This window comes from Ambystoma mexicanum, chromosome 9 (genome assembly GCF_040938575.1).
Source record: "Ambystoma mexicanum isolate Mex_15411 chromosome 9, UKY_AmexF1_1, whole genome shotgun sequence".
NCBI lineage: Eukaryota > Metazoa > Chordata > Amphibia > Caudata > Ambystomatidae > Ambystoma > Ambystoma mexicanum.
Genome location: NC_090931.1, coordinates 1,289,563,782 through 1,289,581,624, shown reverse-complemented (window position 1 = coordinate 1,289,581,624; position 17,843 = coordinate 1,289,563,782). Strand labels below are relative to the sequence as shown.

At 42.8% G+C, this 17,843-nt stretch overlaps 1 protein-coding gene across 2 annotated transcripts in view; it reads right to left on the bottom strand.

Moving 5' to 3' along the window:
• LMLN (leishmanolysin like peptidase) overlaps window positions 1-17,843 on the bottom strand; it is a 951,783-nt gene that overhangs the window by 198,456 nt on the left and 735,484 nt on the right. For both annotated transcript variants that reach the window (XM_069616632.1, XM_069616633.1), the window contains exon 15: window positions 17,549-17,679. In XM_069616632.1, the coding sequence (XP_069472733.1) occupies window positions 17,549-17,679 (131 nt within the window). The remainder of the gene's footprint in view (window positions 1-17,548; window positions 17,680-17,843) is intronic.

Sequence of the window (17,843 nt, the reverse complement as noted above, 5' to 3'; positions counted from 1 at the left end):
ATTGCCTGGGAGTAGGCGTGCATAGGCATAAGGGTGGTGGCAGCAGCGGTGGCTGGCGAGGCATCCATGGGGCCTCATCACGGGTTGGGCGGTACCCCAACTGGGATACCGCCCAACTTTATTTGCGTTAGCGTCCAGCGGTTGGGCGCTAAACATTACTCCCCATTCCCCATTGGACCCGATGGGGATTTTTCGGCACAATTACTGTGCGGTAATACAGCTGGCGGTAATTGTGCTGAAAATTGGCATTTGTCCGGTGTGTTTACCCCAGCTTTCAGCTGGGGTAAACACATCAGATTCGAGATTGGGCGGAGCAGTAAACGCGCAGGTAACCCAGTTACTGCCGCATTTAAGGGCTACATCCCAACTCATGATGAGGACCAAAGTGTTCAGTGAGGGTGGCTCAGACATAGATGAATGTGATAATTGATGATCTTGGCTGGTAAGTTGTCCTGGAGTTAATAACATAAGAGTTGGACAGTGCCTGCAAGTCATCAATGTATTTTTGGCAGATTGAGTCAGAGATGCTCCTATAGGACTGGGTGGTAGTCAGGGGAGTGGATGTAGATTGAGGTGGGAACCGACTCGGTTGAGAGCGAGTCCAGGGCGGTGTGTAGGTAGAGGCTGCTGGCGGCGGAAGTGTAGGCAGGGCAGGGGGCGGAGATGTTAAGTCCTCTTGAGGAATGGACGGAGGGGTCATTGTGGGAGAGGAAGATGGGGCAGACGGGGATGCAGGCAGGGGTTAGAGAGGCGAGGATGGTGAAGGAGTGTGGCGGGTGGCAGCTCGCTGTGGCATGGGGTGGGTCTATTTGATGTGGAGTAGGTGGTGTGCGGGCCCTCAGGAGAGGAGAGTATGGTTCACGTTCATCTAAAAGGTCTACATGTGGTGCTGTAGGTGCTTCTGAAAGAGAATCTTTATTGGTGTCTGCAGAAACACTTGGGAAGAGGCTTGTTCTGGGAATATATGTTTGCCCGGTCGGCCTTGGAGGGATGCTTGTATTGTTCTAAGCTTTGCACAAGACAACAAGATTGTCGGCATGAAATTAGCCCTCGAGAGGACACTGAAAGTCCTTTGAAAGTGGGTAAAATAATTCCAATATTTCAGATATTTACAGGTCAATGCGCCATAAGTGGAAAACATGAAGAATGCATTGGTCCCTACTGCAAGCGTAGTAACTGGTGTTTCGGAATGCTCAGAGCCCATGGCAAAGTCTAGAAATTCAAAAGAGCAGGGAGACACAAAATGGAGATGGGCCTGCAGGTCAAGAGGGGTGGTGCAATCTATCTAACGATAATTGGTGTTTACCGTTGATGACAGAGGAAAGACCAACAAAGGAGGTGCCACAAAAAGGGCAAACGGGTGCAAGCAAGGAGTGATCGGGTTTGCGGAAAATAAAGAGAAAGAGAAAGTACTACACAAGAGGTACTAGAGAAACTGCGTCATGGTTAACTCAGCAATAACATTTGCCAATTAACTCCCAAATGGCAATGTGACATCAGCATTGCCTCTTTAGCAGAAGCAAGAACACAGATACAGACTGCAAGGCTCTGAGTGTTCTAGTAGATAAAGCAATGAAGGTGCGGCCAATCACGAAAATGTAGTCATTATTAAATGTTTTGGTTTTGCCAATCAAGGCCTCCCCCGAGCATGGTAGTAAAGCATTAAGGTATTTCTGTGCACTAATTAGTCTGTAGCATAGAAAGTGTGCTGGTGAATAGTAGCACAAAATCTTGACAATGCCCACAATAAATCAAGAAAATAAAACACAAAGTCAATTCATCAACCAAAAATCACAACAAGTAGCCCCAAAAGAATATTTCCTAAACAACGTGGGCCTGCAGGCAGAAAATTAAAGACTTCTGGCTTAGGCGAAGGATATGTGTGGTAATGGCATACCACGGCGACCCTTTGAGTGGAAAAGGCAAGCCACCATATGGAGAAAGTAAAAAATAAAACGGCGGTGGAGGACAAACACAAGGCGACGCAATCAGCTGCAAACAGAAACCGCAGCCCCAGGAATGCACGATAATCTTACAGCAACGGCACGCTGAGAAAGAACTCTTGAGACAACAAGGGACAAATGCATCTGAACCTGCGACCATTCCAGGGAGCCATGTGACAACACACCTGGACCCTAATCTGCACACCCACCCAGGTCAAAAATCGTGGCTTTGTGGCGGCACACATTAACCACGGGCGCAGTGACTCACACTCACTCAATCTGGAGACAGTAGCATGTCCCAATAGTTTGCAAACCAGCAATAGAATGACGTCACACGGGGAGCGTAGGCCTGAATCACAAGACACCTCATTGAGGATCAAAGCATCATCTTAAAACAGTATACACTGCAAACCAAACCAAAAATAGAAACATCGCTGGCAGAAATGTGGAGATAAAGAGAAATAAAACCCACATCATCAGCAGTACGATTCGACACAGTACCCATACAGAGATGCAGGTTGTATTTCCAAATCAGGCAACATATCTAGGCCACTGGTATCTTGTAACTATGCCGCCAGGTTCAGAATGTCTGCTTCACTGGCCATAAAATCTAGGTAGGTAGATTGACCAGGCATCAAGAGAGGCTCAAAACCCTGAGAAACCATGTCAACCTTTTCATAGAAAATGGCTTGAAAATATTGAGCACTTGACTCAGGGGGGCATAGCTCTCGACTGCCTGCGGTCTGCTGGTCAAAGGCACTGCAGAGGTAGATGCAATGGACGCCAACCCATCTGAGCAGAGTTTAAACAATGAAGAACGGTCTCTTGCTGAAGCTGGAAGAGCCGAGCTGAGGAGCATGCTAAGAATAATTGACTTCTGCCCTGCAGGAGTACAAGGAAGGCGTGGCGAGTCAGCTCTGATCTAGCATTTAGACTTGTTCTTCATTAAAAGAAAATTGAAAACTCCCAACTGTCCCTAAACTAAGGTGTTTCCCTACCTAACCAAACTAACTAGCGTGCTCATCATTTGTCAATGAGTCCAAAAGAAAGATCTGTCCATTCTCCAAAAACTAATATATGCTATGCTACCACTACCCTACCACTATCAAAACAACTAAGGCAAAGGAAAATGATTCCCTTCTCCTGTGGGCTGCTTTTTCAGCAAGTTCGGTTGACTGAAGTAGGTAGGCAGTTCTTTGTAACTATTTTATCAAGATGTAAATTTCAGATATATATTTTTTTCCACTTCTTTCTCTTGCTTTGTTCTCTTATGGTCTTATTGGTTGCTTTTTCTCTTCTCGCCTGGGGCTCTTTTTCTCTATTCCTGGTATACAAACTTGAGACTCACTCTTGTCTCAATGTCCAATCCTTTTCTTGATTTGGATAAACAATACTGTTCCAATCACGATTCTAACTCTATGTGTTGCCAATCCTTGCTCTTTACTGGGATGAGTATGAGTGCTCCAGTAATCATCCACAGTCTTTTGCAAGATTTGATATTTACTGGGACGAGCAACATTCTAGTAGTGATTCTCACTCTTCTCTACAGCTTGTTCCTCACTGGGACGAGTAGCCCAGATATGGTTATCATCCTTCTTCCATTATTGTCCCTAACTGGGACGAGTATTCCATACATTATTTCCCAGGTCCACCCCAGGTCTCGCACTCTCCCAGTTACCTTTCTGACTTAGGGATCGCCTCACTGGGTCTGCGGTTCGGACGGGGCTCTTTTCTCTCGTGGCCAAGACGACATCGCTGCTCGCTGCATTCTCTTCTTTCGGCACACTGCGTGATGCTCTCAGGCAAGTGGGCTTGGTGTCCCTGAGGTACTCCCTCGCATACTTGGTCACACCGCCACTTCTTATTCGGTCCCTCCAGGGACCTTGCTCGAGTCCTGCCGCTTCTCGCAACTTGGGTCTCTTGGAGTGTAACCCGTTAAGTTGCATATGCCAGCTTCCATCCAGCATAGGAAGCTAAGCTTCCCCATTCGTTCAGCTCTGCTCAGCAAGTTGATTTGAAACTCCTAGGCATCTCTCTCTCTCTCCAATGTCTACTCCTCCCACATTTATGACACTGCACTGGGATTAGCACACTGTAGCGTTAAAGTCATTCTTCTTTGTTTTACTTGCACTCGGTATTACTCCAGTGTTTTTCTTCATCTCAGTCCCACATAAGTAGTTCTTTTCAGGGTGGTTTTCTCAAGGATTCTATATGACAATAACAAATATCAAATTGTCCATCATGTTTTCTTCAGGGAGGCTTTCGCAACACTGGGCTATAGGAGGATTGGTTAGAGAGTTCCTCATCGAAACAGGAGTCCTTGTACCGAAAGGGGAGAGTTTCTCCCGGTGAGGTCCCACTTGCCCATATGCCTAGCAAAGGTATCACACAGGAAGCTCATCTCCCTAGATTAACAGGGAAATGCTCCCCCTGGTGAGAAGTGACTGAATCCCTCCATGAGTAGAGGCTAAAACACCCACTAAGCCCTCACACTTCTACAAACCAAGAGCCATCACAATCATAAAGGTAAAAGAGGCACAGCATAGAGATATACCTCCTTTGCCTTTTGTGGTAATGTAGGCAGAGGGGAGACTATACTCTTAAGAGGGGAGTGGATGCAGTTCAGTAGCGACCCAAACAGTGAAGTATAACAGTCCAAAATAAAGGAATGTCCAATCAAGGTTCTATACAAATATATACCCTTTAATTAAACACACCATATACAATAATGACTAGAAAAACACTACACAAAACCTACCACTGAGGAGAGAATACAGAATAAGCAAAGATAGTAGATGCAGTACCAGCCAGGGTAATGAATCAGGGGAGAACGGCAAGCAAAAGCAACAATGCTCTTGAACAAGGTTATGAACTTGTGAGCAAAAAGGGTTCAAAGTGACCTAACCAGTCTCTAGGGCCCAGAAACGGACCAAGGGGGCAGTTAGCAGTCAATGGTACCTTCAAGATCGGGAGAAAGCCAAAAGGCACATACCGAGGGTCCTGCTAGTTCAAATTTGTTGAAGAGTTACGCTGCAAGCCGTTAAATGGCGAAAAACACTAAGATCCCAGCTGTCTTGGCTCTCAGAGTGCTGCAAGTCCCAATGCAGCACTCTGAGAGCCAAGACAGAAACGCTACCAGCCAGTGTAGTACAGACTTCTCGCAAAGGTTGGGTTCCTATTGCCAGTAGGTCAAGGTTGAGAGGTGCATTGAGCAGCCAGGCTTATCTCAAGAGGGTAACAAAAAAGCTGAGGGGGTTTCACTGTCTGCACTTCCAACCAAAAGGAATCGACTTATTAAAGTCAAAACAGATATTAAGACCAAAAAAACTGTTTCGTAGTCACTTTTAGATTTTGTGTGTGATTTTTAGTCAAGCATTTATCATACAATGTGTTCAAATGAACATACACTTCACATCTTGTGATTTTAGGAATAATAAGAACATGGATTCCCCATAGGAAAGGCAAATGTACACATTGTAAATCCAGAAAATAATTAGAACCAAAAAGTGCCAATAATAAACGCTATAACACACAACAGTTCCTTGCACAGTATTAGACAGGTAACCGTAAGCATCACAAAAAATGCTTTACACTATGTACCTCCAGAGTGATGCAGAGTCACCAAGTGTCATCTATACTATTACTTAATCTTGTTAATCATGTATACCTGATCATTAATTATGTTTCACTTTTTGTTTTTTGTCCCAAACCCCAACTCCCTTTCTTTCTCCTTTTTTCCCTGCCTTTTTCTGTTACTCTTGTTGGAACTGTATAAATCTAATATCAGAAGATTTATTCTGCTGTGTATGATGGTTGAAATGTACCAATGTGATTTCTTTTTTTTCCCCAACACTTTATTAGTTCTCATAAACAACAATAATATGAGAAACAATGTTTCACAGACAGTATAAGCATGAAATATACAAACTGACAAAAGTATCTTAAACAGTTAATTTCAAGCTGAAAACCAACCATAGTGAAACAACCATCAAAAAGAACCACAACCACACCAGACAAGACAAGACAAGACAAAAAAAAAAAAAAAAGGAGGAACCCCACTCTCTACACCTCGAATACCATTACCGCCAATCCATGCCATCTCCCCATCAGCCATACAAGGCCATAAAAGGACCCCGCAATCTCAAATAATCTTCATCCTTATCTTTATTATGGAATGAAACCTTGTCATACTGCGCCAACACATGTAATTCTGTCAGCCACTCATCAACATTAGGTTTCTTCCTTGATTTCCAAACCCTGAGAATCAACTTAATAGCCACCATAATGGCCCTATCAATCCAGCAAGAATGTCTCGCAATTCGACCACTCCTATCTTTACGGGAAAGTAAGATGACATTCACTGCCGACCTCTGCAAAATCACATCAAAAATCAAATCAATTCTATCAATCACTGCCGTCTAAAAGTCCAGCACTCTCGGGCAATCCCACAGTAAATGCAGTAAAGTACCTCTATCCCTGTTACAACTCCAACACAAATCATCTGGTCGGAGCCCCAATCTAAACATCTTAACAGGTGTCCAATACACCTTCCCAATAATTTTTTGTCGAATTAACCGTAAGCCCATATCAGGACCCAAATGCAAATTAACCTTTAGAATGTATTTCCAATCCAACTCAGAAATCTCATCCAGAACATCATCAGACCAAGTATTTCTCAATCTAGACCATGCCTCCCGAAGTTTCTCATTAATAGGCATAAATTGCATATAAGTACGCACTCCATATTCCGGACCTTCCAATAAGGTAGCAATCTCCGGTTTATTTCCAATAGACCCATCAGCCAAAACCAATCTACAAGTTATCAAATTTTCAAAAGCCAAGTATCTATTCAATTCACTTCGCCTCAAACCATACCTGTTCACTAATGCCTTAAAACTCAATAACCTATCCCCATCCAATACATCTGCCAATTTCAGGATACCCTTATTAATCCAACTAGGCCAACTCAAACATTTAGTATCAATCTGCAAAGCAGCATTGTACCATATAGAAGCATCTCTACTGAATCCATAACTCATATCATTATCCCGAAACCACTCCCCAATTACTTGTCTAGTAGCCACAACCGGGCGCAACTTCAATCTCTTAATCGGCAATTTATCCATACTATATATGGATCTCAAGTCAAAGGGAGCACAAACACCCCTTTCCATACGCAACCAAATTGGTTCATTCACCGCTCTATCCCTAAAGTAATATGAGCTTTTTTTAAGTACAAATGCTTTATAGTATTTCATCAAGTCAGGGAATTCAAAACCTCCATCTTCAACTTTTTGCACTAGCATGTATTTCGGAATCCGAGGCCTCTTACCAGAACCCCACAAGAAAGAAGAAAATAGTTTCTCAATCTTAAGTAACTGCTTCTTATACAACAACGGGATGGATTGAATAACATACAAGATTTTTGGCAAAAGAACCATCTTAATTGCACTGATCTTTGCCCACAGGTTCAGAGTCAATTTCTCCCATCTCCTAAATAACAATGACATTTGCGCATGCACCAAATTCAGATTATATTGCTGTAATTTCTTCAAGTCCCCAATAATATGAATTCCTAGATATTTAACCCCCTCTGGAGACCATTTACAATTCCATGTGTTCAAAACCGTATTCACACGCCGACCAGACAAGGGAAAAACCTCAGTCTTGTCCCAATTCACCTTGTGTCCTGACAATTCACCCACTTCTTGAAACATTGATTTTATTACATCTCCACACACTTCCGGATTCGATAAAATAAGGAGCATATCATCAGCATACGATAGAACTTTCACTTCAACCTTCCCAACATTAATACCCTTAATAATCTCACATTGTCTGAGATAAGTAACAAGAGGTTCCAACGCCAAATCAAACAAAAAAAGTGACAACGGGCAGCCTTGCCTCGTGCCCCTTAACAACTGAAATGGATCTGAAACCACCCCATTAACCAACACCCGGGCCTTAACATCATTATGAATACAATCTACCATCCTCACAAAAATCGGGCCAAAACCCATTTTCAGTAAAGTGAATTCTAGAAATTTCCAGTTTACCCTATCAAAGGCTTTTTCAGCATCAAAAAAAACCTATGACTTCATTTGTGTCCTTCCCAAATCGGTCATCAACCACGTTTAACACGGTTCGAATATTGTCATAACCATATCTCCCTGGAATAAAACCCACCTGTGACCCATCAACCAGATCTCTCATACAAAAACCCAATCTGTTAGCCCAAATTTGTGTGAAAATTTTAAGGTCAACATTAAGCATTGAGATAGGCCTATAATTCCCACATCTAGTGTGATCTTTATTAGGTTTTGGGATCACCACAATCATTGCCTCTTTCATGGAATCACACATCATACCCGATACCAAAAAATCATTATAAAGGTCACACAACACAGGTGCCAACTGAACATCAAATTTTTTATAAAATTCTGAGACAATACCATCTGAACCTGGCGATTTTCCATCATTCATTTGCAATATAGCCAAACTAACCTCAGCAACCTCGATTGCAGCATCAAGAGAGGCACGTTGTTCCTGAGTCAGGCTAGAGAGTAAAATTTTCTCAAAAAATGTGTCCAGTCTATCAGAAGTCGGGTCACAATCTTCTCCATACAATGCCTCATAATAACCCTTGAAGTAACTACAAATATCGCCATTTCTATTTAAAGTAACTCCCCCATCAGTTTGGATAGAAGAGACACATGAATCAGACACCATCTCCCTAAGCTTATACGCCAATAGTTTGCCATTACGATCACCCGATTCCCAGGACTTCTGTTTCGAATAAAACAAACTCTTACTTGCCAAGTTTTGAATGTGGGTCTCCAATTCCGCCTCCAACTTACGCAATTTCAGTTTGGATTGTCCTGAACCGTTAGTAGCACAGACTCTCTGCAGATTTTTAATCTCTTCCTCCAAATCACCAATCAAACGTTGTGTTTTTTTTCTTCACATGGGCAGCTCTACTAATCAATTCACCCCTCAAAACCGCCTTAAAACAGTCCCAAACAGACTTAATACTGGCCGAGTCTAAATTTTCATTAAAGTAATGACCAATGAAAGCCTCCAAGCCCTCTACAACCAAATTATCTTTCAGCATTTCAGCTTGCATCTTCCACCTCCTCGTCTTAGTACTCTTACTATCCAAAATCAACTGGAGGTCCAACAGAGCATGATCTGAGATACCTCTCTCTAGTATGTTTGTTGAGATTGTTTGATCACTCAAAGCCATACTAATAAAGAAGTAATCAATTCTGGAGAAAGAATCATGAACAGGCGAATGAAAGGAAAACTCTTCTTCACCACGATGTAGTTCCCTCCATATATCAATAAGATTATATTTGAACACAAATGTCCTGAGTTCCTCACTAATCCTCTCATTATAATACCTACACTCTGATCTACGATCTATTTTACTATCCATCACTAGATTAAAGTCACCACCCAACACTAATGAATCACCCTCCATACCATCCAACAAAAGGCTCAATTGATCAAGAAAAGATACAGCTGGCGAGCATGGCGCATACACAGATCCAAATGTCATTTTTTTCCCATCAAGGAGCACATCAAGTAACAGGATTCTACCTTCCCCATCCATAACTGTCTTTTCAATCTTAAACAACAAGCCTTTCCTAAACAAAATACTTACCCCTCTAGATTTAGAATCCTAACAATTTGAGACCGCTGTAGAATATTTCGAGTTGGCCAAGTATTTTTCAGTTTGTTCGTCCAGATGAGTTTCTTGAAGAAAGACTACATCAGCACCACTCCTCCACAATCTTGCTAGAACCTTGCGTCTTTTCACAACATTCCCAATCCCCTTAACATTCCAAGAAACAAAAGTTAACGCAACCATAACTCCCAAATTAGAACAGTATCATAGGAGCAGTAACCATCAAGATCAGAGGCAGAGTTCCAAAAAATAAAAACAAAGTGTATAGACACAACAACAAAACATTTAAACGAACAAACAGATAGAAAGTACAAGCTTTGCACAAAAAAAACAGTCCGATAAGCAGCGGACCTAACACATGTCATATTATATACATCGAGTAAACCATTCTGAACCATACCCACCAGAGACGAATCTCCAACCCAAACCTTATATAAAGTAATTCACAATAATATTCCACCCCCTGAAATCAATCCAGCTCATGTGAATTCCCTTTTTACCACCCACCCCCCCACATCCTGATCAGGTAAAAAACACATTCTCAGAATATTCCCAGAATTAAATACTGCAAGCCCGTCATGACCCCACAACCCAACACACTAATCCCTATCAACTAATCCTCACAAACACCTAAGAGATCTAATCCGAACACCGCCTCCCCAAAAAAAAAACCTCAGTACACCATATATATACAATTCCCCAACCGCAAAACTCAGAGCCCATACAAAGGCAACTACTAATACCCCATAAACCCACTAAACCATTCCCCATTTAAACCCCACAATAAACATGAGTTAAGTGGTCAATGAAATCAATATGTCAGCCTGCAAAAATCTCAGTACCATACCCCCATCCCCCTAGGAGACCGGACATGAGGGTGTGAAAAGAGATCAGTTTCCAAGTAGACCCAGAGAACACAAAACATTCAACCCATATTGAATTTGACTCAAGGATCCCTCATAACAGTTTCCGGGCTCCAAAAAAAATCAGACTATCCCCCCCCCTATTAACGGAACAAAATATAGAAAGAGAGGGAAGAGGGAATGAGTGTAAGCAGCAGGAAGTCATAGGAACACCTCCATAAAACCATATAAAGAACCATAGGGCGCTGAAGATGTATGCCTCCAAGAACCTCTCGTATTCAAATGAAAGTTATGTGCTACCCCTTTCCTGAAAATATCTGCAACCATATAACTCATCCCTCAGGGGTACTGCAGTAGCAATAAAGTCTATAAGGGATGACATACCAACATTCCCCCACCCCCTTCAAAAGATCAACAACCCACATGAACCCCATATACAGCAGCATTCCAGAGATAGACCAGCTGGGAATATCACAACTGTGGAATTTTCGTGAAATGTATAGTGCAACTAGTCATAACCACTTAAAGAAATAACTCGGGGGCCTTGAACATTCTTGTTAAAAAAAAAAATGTTTTCTTTTTTTTCCCTTTCCCTTCCTTTTCATATATGCAAACCAGAAAAACCAGAAAAACAACCAGATGCTATCATCAGTCCCATATCCAGTCTCCCAGTCGCAGTTCCAGTGCATAGCTCCAAAGTCCCATAACCCAGAACATTCCTCAAATCCAACACGTTCGTATTGGGTGGTGCGTTACAGCTCTGCCTGAATGCTAGTTAAATTCCTCCATACCACCTTAAGTCTTGTGAGAGTCTCCCTCCTTCCGAAGTGACCCCGGTCCCTGCAATGATGTTCAGCAGAAGTCAGGCGTGTGCAATCCTTTCCAGTGAAAGATGATCCAATGAATCTCCCCCAAGCATCAGATTCTTGTTCCATTATACCCCAGCTCAGCCAAAATAAGACCACATAATAAAGCACTTTCAGGAAGCGAGGGCAACGAATGAAGAGAATACAGGTAGTTGATGACAGCATATGTGCACATGCACGCCATGAAGGGGGCTCTCAGGAGATTGCGGTGCATCCATTGTCATTATAGGCAAGTTACTCAGCACGATTAATGCAGCAAAAGCATTTGAGGGAGACGTACACTCTCAAGTTATGCTATGAGCATGAAGCACAAGTTCGTTCATTTGGGAGACAGCCACGGAATGTATGAGCCGACGCAACCCCCCGTAACAAAGTTATGGAAAAGTCACAGGCTTACCAAGTTGCGGAGAGGAAAAACGGGGGCTCCACATAACGCGAGCCGGAACGAGGTTCCGCAAACTGAAGCACACTGGGAGGATCCATGTGAGTGGCTGAAGCACTGATCATGACGGGCTATAGGCCGCAGGGTGATCCAGCCGAGTTCCGCTCCCATTGCACCATCCCGATCATGATCGACTGAACCAGGAAGTACAATCCATGTCAGCCACGTTACGTCGTACGTAACGAAAATAGAACAAGGTGCCTTACTCTAAATTCACCATCCGGGAAGGCAAACTCCACTCTTATTCCGGGAAAAGGTATAAGTAAATAACATTCGAAACCGTTGTAAATAACGGAATACAGGCGGCGGCCATTTTTATCCATTAAAAAACAACAGCAAAGTACTAAAACTAGAGAAATATTTAAAAAAAAAAAAAAGGGGGAAATACGTGCAGTTAAGCATCTGTCATCACCACAGACTAATGTGTGTCAGATCGACCCTTTCTCCTCCTCAGTCTCTCCCTGGTCCCCAGACCAGATGAAGTGCCTTCCATTGGGTCTAATCTAAGCCAGTTAGGAAATTCTCAGCCAGTTTGCTCTCATTAAATGAGTGCAGTCGACCATCTACCACAATCTTCAGGATTGCTGGATAAACCATGTAGTATTTTAGGTTCTTCTCACGTGCTTCAATCTTAGCCCCAATAAAAGTTTTCCGTTTATCCATGATACCCTTACTCAGGTCTATGAACACCATTATTTGGTTTCCACCCAAGGCAAGATCCTTCAGTTCCCGGGCTTTCCTCAGTAGCAACTCTCTCACAGGGAATCTCAGAAATGTAACAATAATATGTCTTGGCCGCTCACCCAGTGCTGGTTTAGGTCCCAGAGACCGGTGGGCCCTCTCCAACTCCAATGAAACAGCTGTATCAATATTTAGCAATTTGGGTAAGGTCTTATTTAGAAAATCAATGATGTTATTTCCTTCTGCTTTTTCTGGAAAACCGGCAAAACGAAGATTATTCCTCCGTGAAAAATTTTCTTGCTCGGAGAGCTTCTGAGTAATCCTCTTATTGTCCATCTCCAATTCCCTTATCTGGTCCATCAGTTTTAAAGTTTTTTCATCAACCACATTCAAGTGATCTTCAACTGAATCCACTCTTTTGGCCACTGTGGAAAACTTCTCTTCAGACTTTAGTAGGGCCGTCTTTTTTTCTCCAATGTCCAGTGTCATTTTGCTCAGCATCTCAAAGAGTTTGTCCTCTCTTGTCTCACCAGAAGTATTCTTCTCATCACCTTTCTTCCGTTTAGCATCTGGAGTAGCAGTGGTTGACATCCTTTAATGAGTTATTATTATAGTAATCACAGTATAATATCAGGGAGCATGAAAAAGGTTAGGTACAGGAGCACAGCAATCAAGCTGCCATCCCTGGAGCTGACAGTTCTAGAAACACCAATGTGATTTCTAGTTATGAGTAATATGCTTTCTGGTTGTTATATGGCAACTCTTAGATTTATTCGCCCTGAGGATGGCCCGTTTTGGGTTGAAACACTTGTTGGCAGTTCTTGTTAGGACCTTTTTGTTCCAATTACTTTTTGAAATCACAACTTGTGTAAATACGCTGTCTGGCGTTTATTATTGGTACTTTTCGGTTCTAATTATTTTTTTGGAATTACAATGTGTACATTTGCCTTTCCTATGAGGAATCCATGTTCTTACTATTCCTAAAATCACAAGTTGTGAAGTTTATGTTCATAGGAACACATTGTATGATCTGTGCTTGACTAAAAATCACACATAAAATCTAAAAGTGACTACGAAACAGTTTTTTTGGTCTTAATATCTGTTTTGACTTTAATAAGTCGATTCCTTTTGGTTGGGAGCGCAGACAGTGAAAACCCCTCAGATTTTTTGTTACCTTATCTAAGGGTTATTTGAGAAATTACCCCTGTGGTTTACCACTGCTGTCGCATACCTCTCAACATACTCAATATCTCTCCTTAGACAGTATTTTGCGGGTCATGCACACATCCAAATACAGGATAATTTCTCACACTTACTAATATTATCTCAAGAGGGGTCAATGTGAGAAGTAGGAGAGTTACACCGAGGCTCACAGTGACAAGTATTCAAATAAACTCTTACACACAATGATTAAACAATTATTAATTTATTTAACAGTCAGTGTGAATAAGCCTTCTTCTGAAGGGGCAATATCATAGTAAGACACAAATACACTCCAAAATACAGACTCAGTTTCTCTAAATCAGCAAATACCAATTTGGGACACAGACACTTCCTACACCCTCAGGTGACCTAAATAGCTAGGACACTGGACATTAATTTATCACTGTTGCATTCAGAGAAATACTTAGATGTATGTCAAAGAAAAGAGTTATTGGGATAAAACAAGAGATAACACAAATATTCTGAAGCAGGTAAGTACTTTTGACGCCCCTCTCCCCAATGCAGAGCAAGTTAACCCTTTCCTGGAAGGAAGGTAAAAACACACAATCAGAGGAGAGAAGATTCATTCAGGAAGCCAGGCCAGGCCAATGTCAATTGGGCAAAAGTCTAGGTGCGCTGAAGCACTTCTTGTAGGTGAATAAAGGTCTTGCACAATGTTTTAGAAGTTTCTGTAGAAAAGGTAGAATCAATGTAGGGCCACAAGCTGGATAGGCCTTTGAGGTAAAGAAGCAACCTAGACAAGACTCAACTGAGATCAAGTAAGGCTACACAAGAGTTAAGTTCTCTTAGACTGCACAGTACCATTGGTTAGAAGAAATGGTTCCAGCTGGCTTCTGTTCCTGTGTTGGTCTGCAGATCCCGCTGTTCCTGTGCCTCAGTCGTGGGGACAGGAGGGGGACTTCTGGGAACTCCTGCAACACAGCGGGGCAATCAGTGACAGAAAAGGACAAACTTCTATTCAGTGGGAATTCATGGTTTCAGCTCGTCCCGTCTCAGCAAACGGCACCACCGCGGACTCTCAGATACCACTTAGGACTTTCCTCGCATCTGGGTTCCAGGACTCTTGAGGTGGCTCAGGTTGGGTCAGTCCTGATTACTAGGAGTCTGGAGGATCTTCCAGCAGCTGGGGTCCGACTTAAAAGTGATGCACTCCTAATCTGGTGTTCTCCCTGGCACTTCGCTTCCTGCAGCCGCAAGGAAGTACAGCCTGCTCCGAGAGGATGTCCAGACGGGTTCACTTTGGAGTTGATTGGTCCCACCAACTCAAGGGGAGAAGTCGTCCTTGCAGGGCTTTTCTAGTCGAGGCGAATTCGGAGCTTCAGCACAGCAGCAGGGCTTCACTGGGCAAACCTACAGTCCAGGAGTTGCAGCAGGTGTCTCTTCCAAGTTTTTCTTGACAAAATGGGCACCCATGGGTGCTTTACTGCAGCTGCAAATGCAGCCCGCGGTATAAGCTCCCAATGGTTGGAAAAAGTAAACCACTGCCACCAGCCATTAATTGTAGAAAGAGTAACATACAAATATTACATGAGAAACTAGACAAAGGGGATACTAAGTAACTCCTCCAGCACCCTATGGTAAGCTTGTGTGTGCTGGTTCTAGAAAGTTACAATGTAAGTAAAGTCAATTTCTCTTCACTGCTCTTGGAAACAGTAGTTTATGCAAGAGAAGGTACTTAAATCTTTGGGAAATCTGAAAGACTTCCCTGTGTCACTGCACTGAAGGTGCTGTGTGTCACAATGTAAAAAGAGGATGCCTATGGAGTTTGTCAGACTCCACAACCAAATGAAACAGATTCCAAATCACAGAAAAATACATGAGAGTGGGAAAAAAGAGAGTCTTCCTCTCTCCAGGTTAAAAATTAAAAGTCCTAAAATCCAGCAAAGTTGCAGGGGGCCTCTAAGGTAGAGGGCAATTAGCACATTTCTGTGATTTCTCCCTAACAATGATTCCCAAAATGATTCAAATAATTGGGGTGAGACCCTTTCTTTATAAGCAAAAGTCCACAGGTGATTACACTAAAGGTAGCCTGATTAAGGGGTCCATCCTTGCTCTTGAAATGTGTGACTTTGCCCTTATGTCACCCCCAAAGTGTTTTGCTCCAGAAGTGGTATAGACGACAGGAAACAGGCAGAGAGAATCAAGATGTCTGAACCTTTCCAAAACTGTACATATCCCTCACTGGCTATCCTATCTCCACCCTCTACACTTCGCAATAGGATCAAATGCCTTTAGAAATGCAGCACCCTGGTGTGAGGCCTGGCTTTCTGTGAATGGGTGTACCTTTTGGTTTCTGCTATCAGGCCAGCATCCTGTGGGGTGGCTAGCATAGGGAGAAGGGTGTTACCTGCCCGTACAAAGGAACAAAGTTGGGCACCCCACCAGGCTATCTTCTTGCGAGTAGGGCAGGATCCAGCCTGTCTAGGGGGGTGTGGGGGGGGGAATACACATAACCCTTCCACAGCTGAACTGGGCTCACAGGACTGACATGTGCAACATCAATTTAATGTGGCTGGGGTAACTGAGTTGCTGGCCATCATACCCTAAATCAAGGTTATGGCTTATATTTACAGTTTTATATGGCATCAGGAACACATCTTCAGGGTAATGTAGTTTTTGGAAAGCAGAAGTGCGTATTTTAAATGCAGCCCTTGAGCTGCAGAGACTTGGATGTCACTGCAGCTATCAAGAGGGCACCTGTGACCTCTGAACCTGTTCAGAGAGCACCTGTGACCTCTGAAACTGTTCTGTACCACTGGTACAGCAGGTGCAGCGAATCAGAATACTAATGCAGCAAGGCACAAGTACACACTATGCTTTTGGCATGGAACTTATGAAAGGGGAATCTGATTAGCAGATGTCCCTTTCAGAGATGGAATTAACCACATCATTTTATTATTGAATATAAATTTAAAACGCCAGGGCTTCCACACCCTTGCCAGATTGCAATTCAACAAACATGCGACTACTTCCTTCGTCGATATCTCTACCAGTCAAAGCAGGTTACACAGATTCTGATGCAGCGTTCTACTTTGAGGTCAAAACTGCTCCAGTCAAGGCTTTAGAAAACACTTCTAACATATGTGTCCTAAACTCCTCCCACTCCCAATGCATGCTTGGATGGAAACTACACCTTACTGTCAGCGAAGTTGGAAGTTTGCTCACTCTCATGCATCTTGATTGGTGCTGCTTCTTATTAGGACAAGAGGAAGAATGAGGAAACTCACTATGGAAAAGAGACATTTTCTTAGCCTTCCTCTTCTTCCTTTCCTCCATTTCAAGAGTCGAGCCTCCATCTCTACTTTTCAGGACTTCTATTGAGATGCAGAATAACAGCGTGTAGGGGTCTTGCACCAGTTTTGTGACCTTCTCTCTCTGAGGGCCTTGGGGTTCATCAACTGGCAGGAACTGCACTGCCCCAATGTCGTGATCCATGCAGACACCACATACACAGTGTGTGGGTTAGTGTAGGACATTTTAGCATTGAAGTCCCTGCAGTGTTTAAACTCCAAAGGCTTGGGAGCAGGAATGATGGCGCAACAAAAGAAAGGTTATCTGGTGTTCCCAAGAAATCAGTGTGCTCAAAATGCAGAAAAAGGAACCAAGTTCATGGGGTGTAGTTTGCTTTATTCATAGAATGGCAACGTCATATTCAGGGTGGAAGAAGACCATCGCCCGAGTTGTTATACTACGGCCCCTTTTGAAAGTTTCAGAGAAAGGTTTGCAGTGGAAGATATCTATTAAGATGAGTAATCTATAGAAGGTTGCAATCTATTAGAAATCATTTTTCAAATCTTATAGTCCTGTTCTAATCAGCATGGTACATTAATGATTCCAGTTACCTGATAACATCCACTGCCCCAATCAGGATAACTCAACTTCTTTTCACACTTTTCCATGATGAATGCAGATTTCTGGAGCAGACACACTGAGTTAGGGCCATATTCCTCTGCACCGTAGTTTCTAGAAGCAACTAAGACACAGCAAAAGGGTTTGAAACAAATTAGGTTAATTATTTAATAACTGCGCTTCTAGTTGTATGTAAAGACCACACAGAGTCCCCATGAGTCTAAATAGAAAGATATTTTATTTAATGAGAATCCTGGTTTTTTTAAGAGGGTACATTTATGGCTAAAT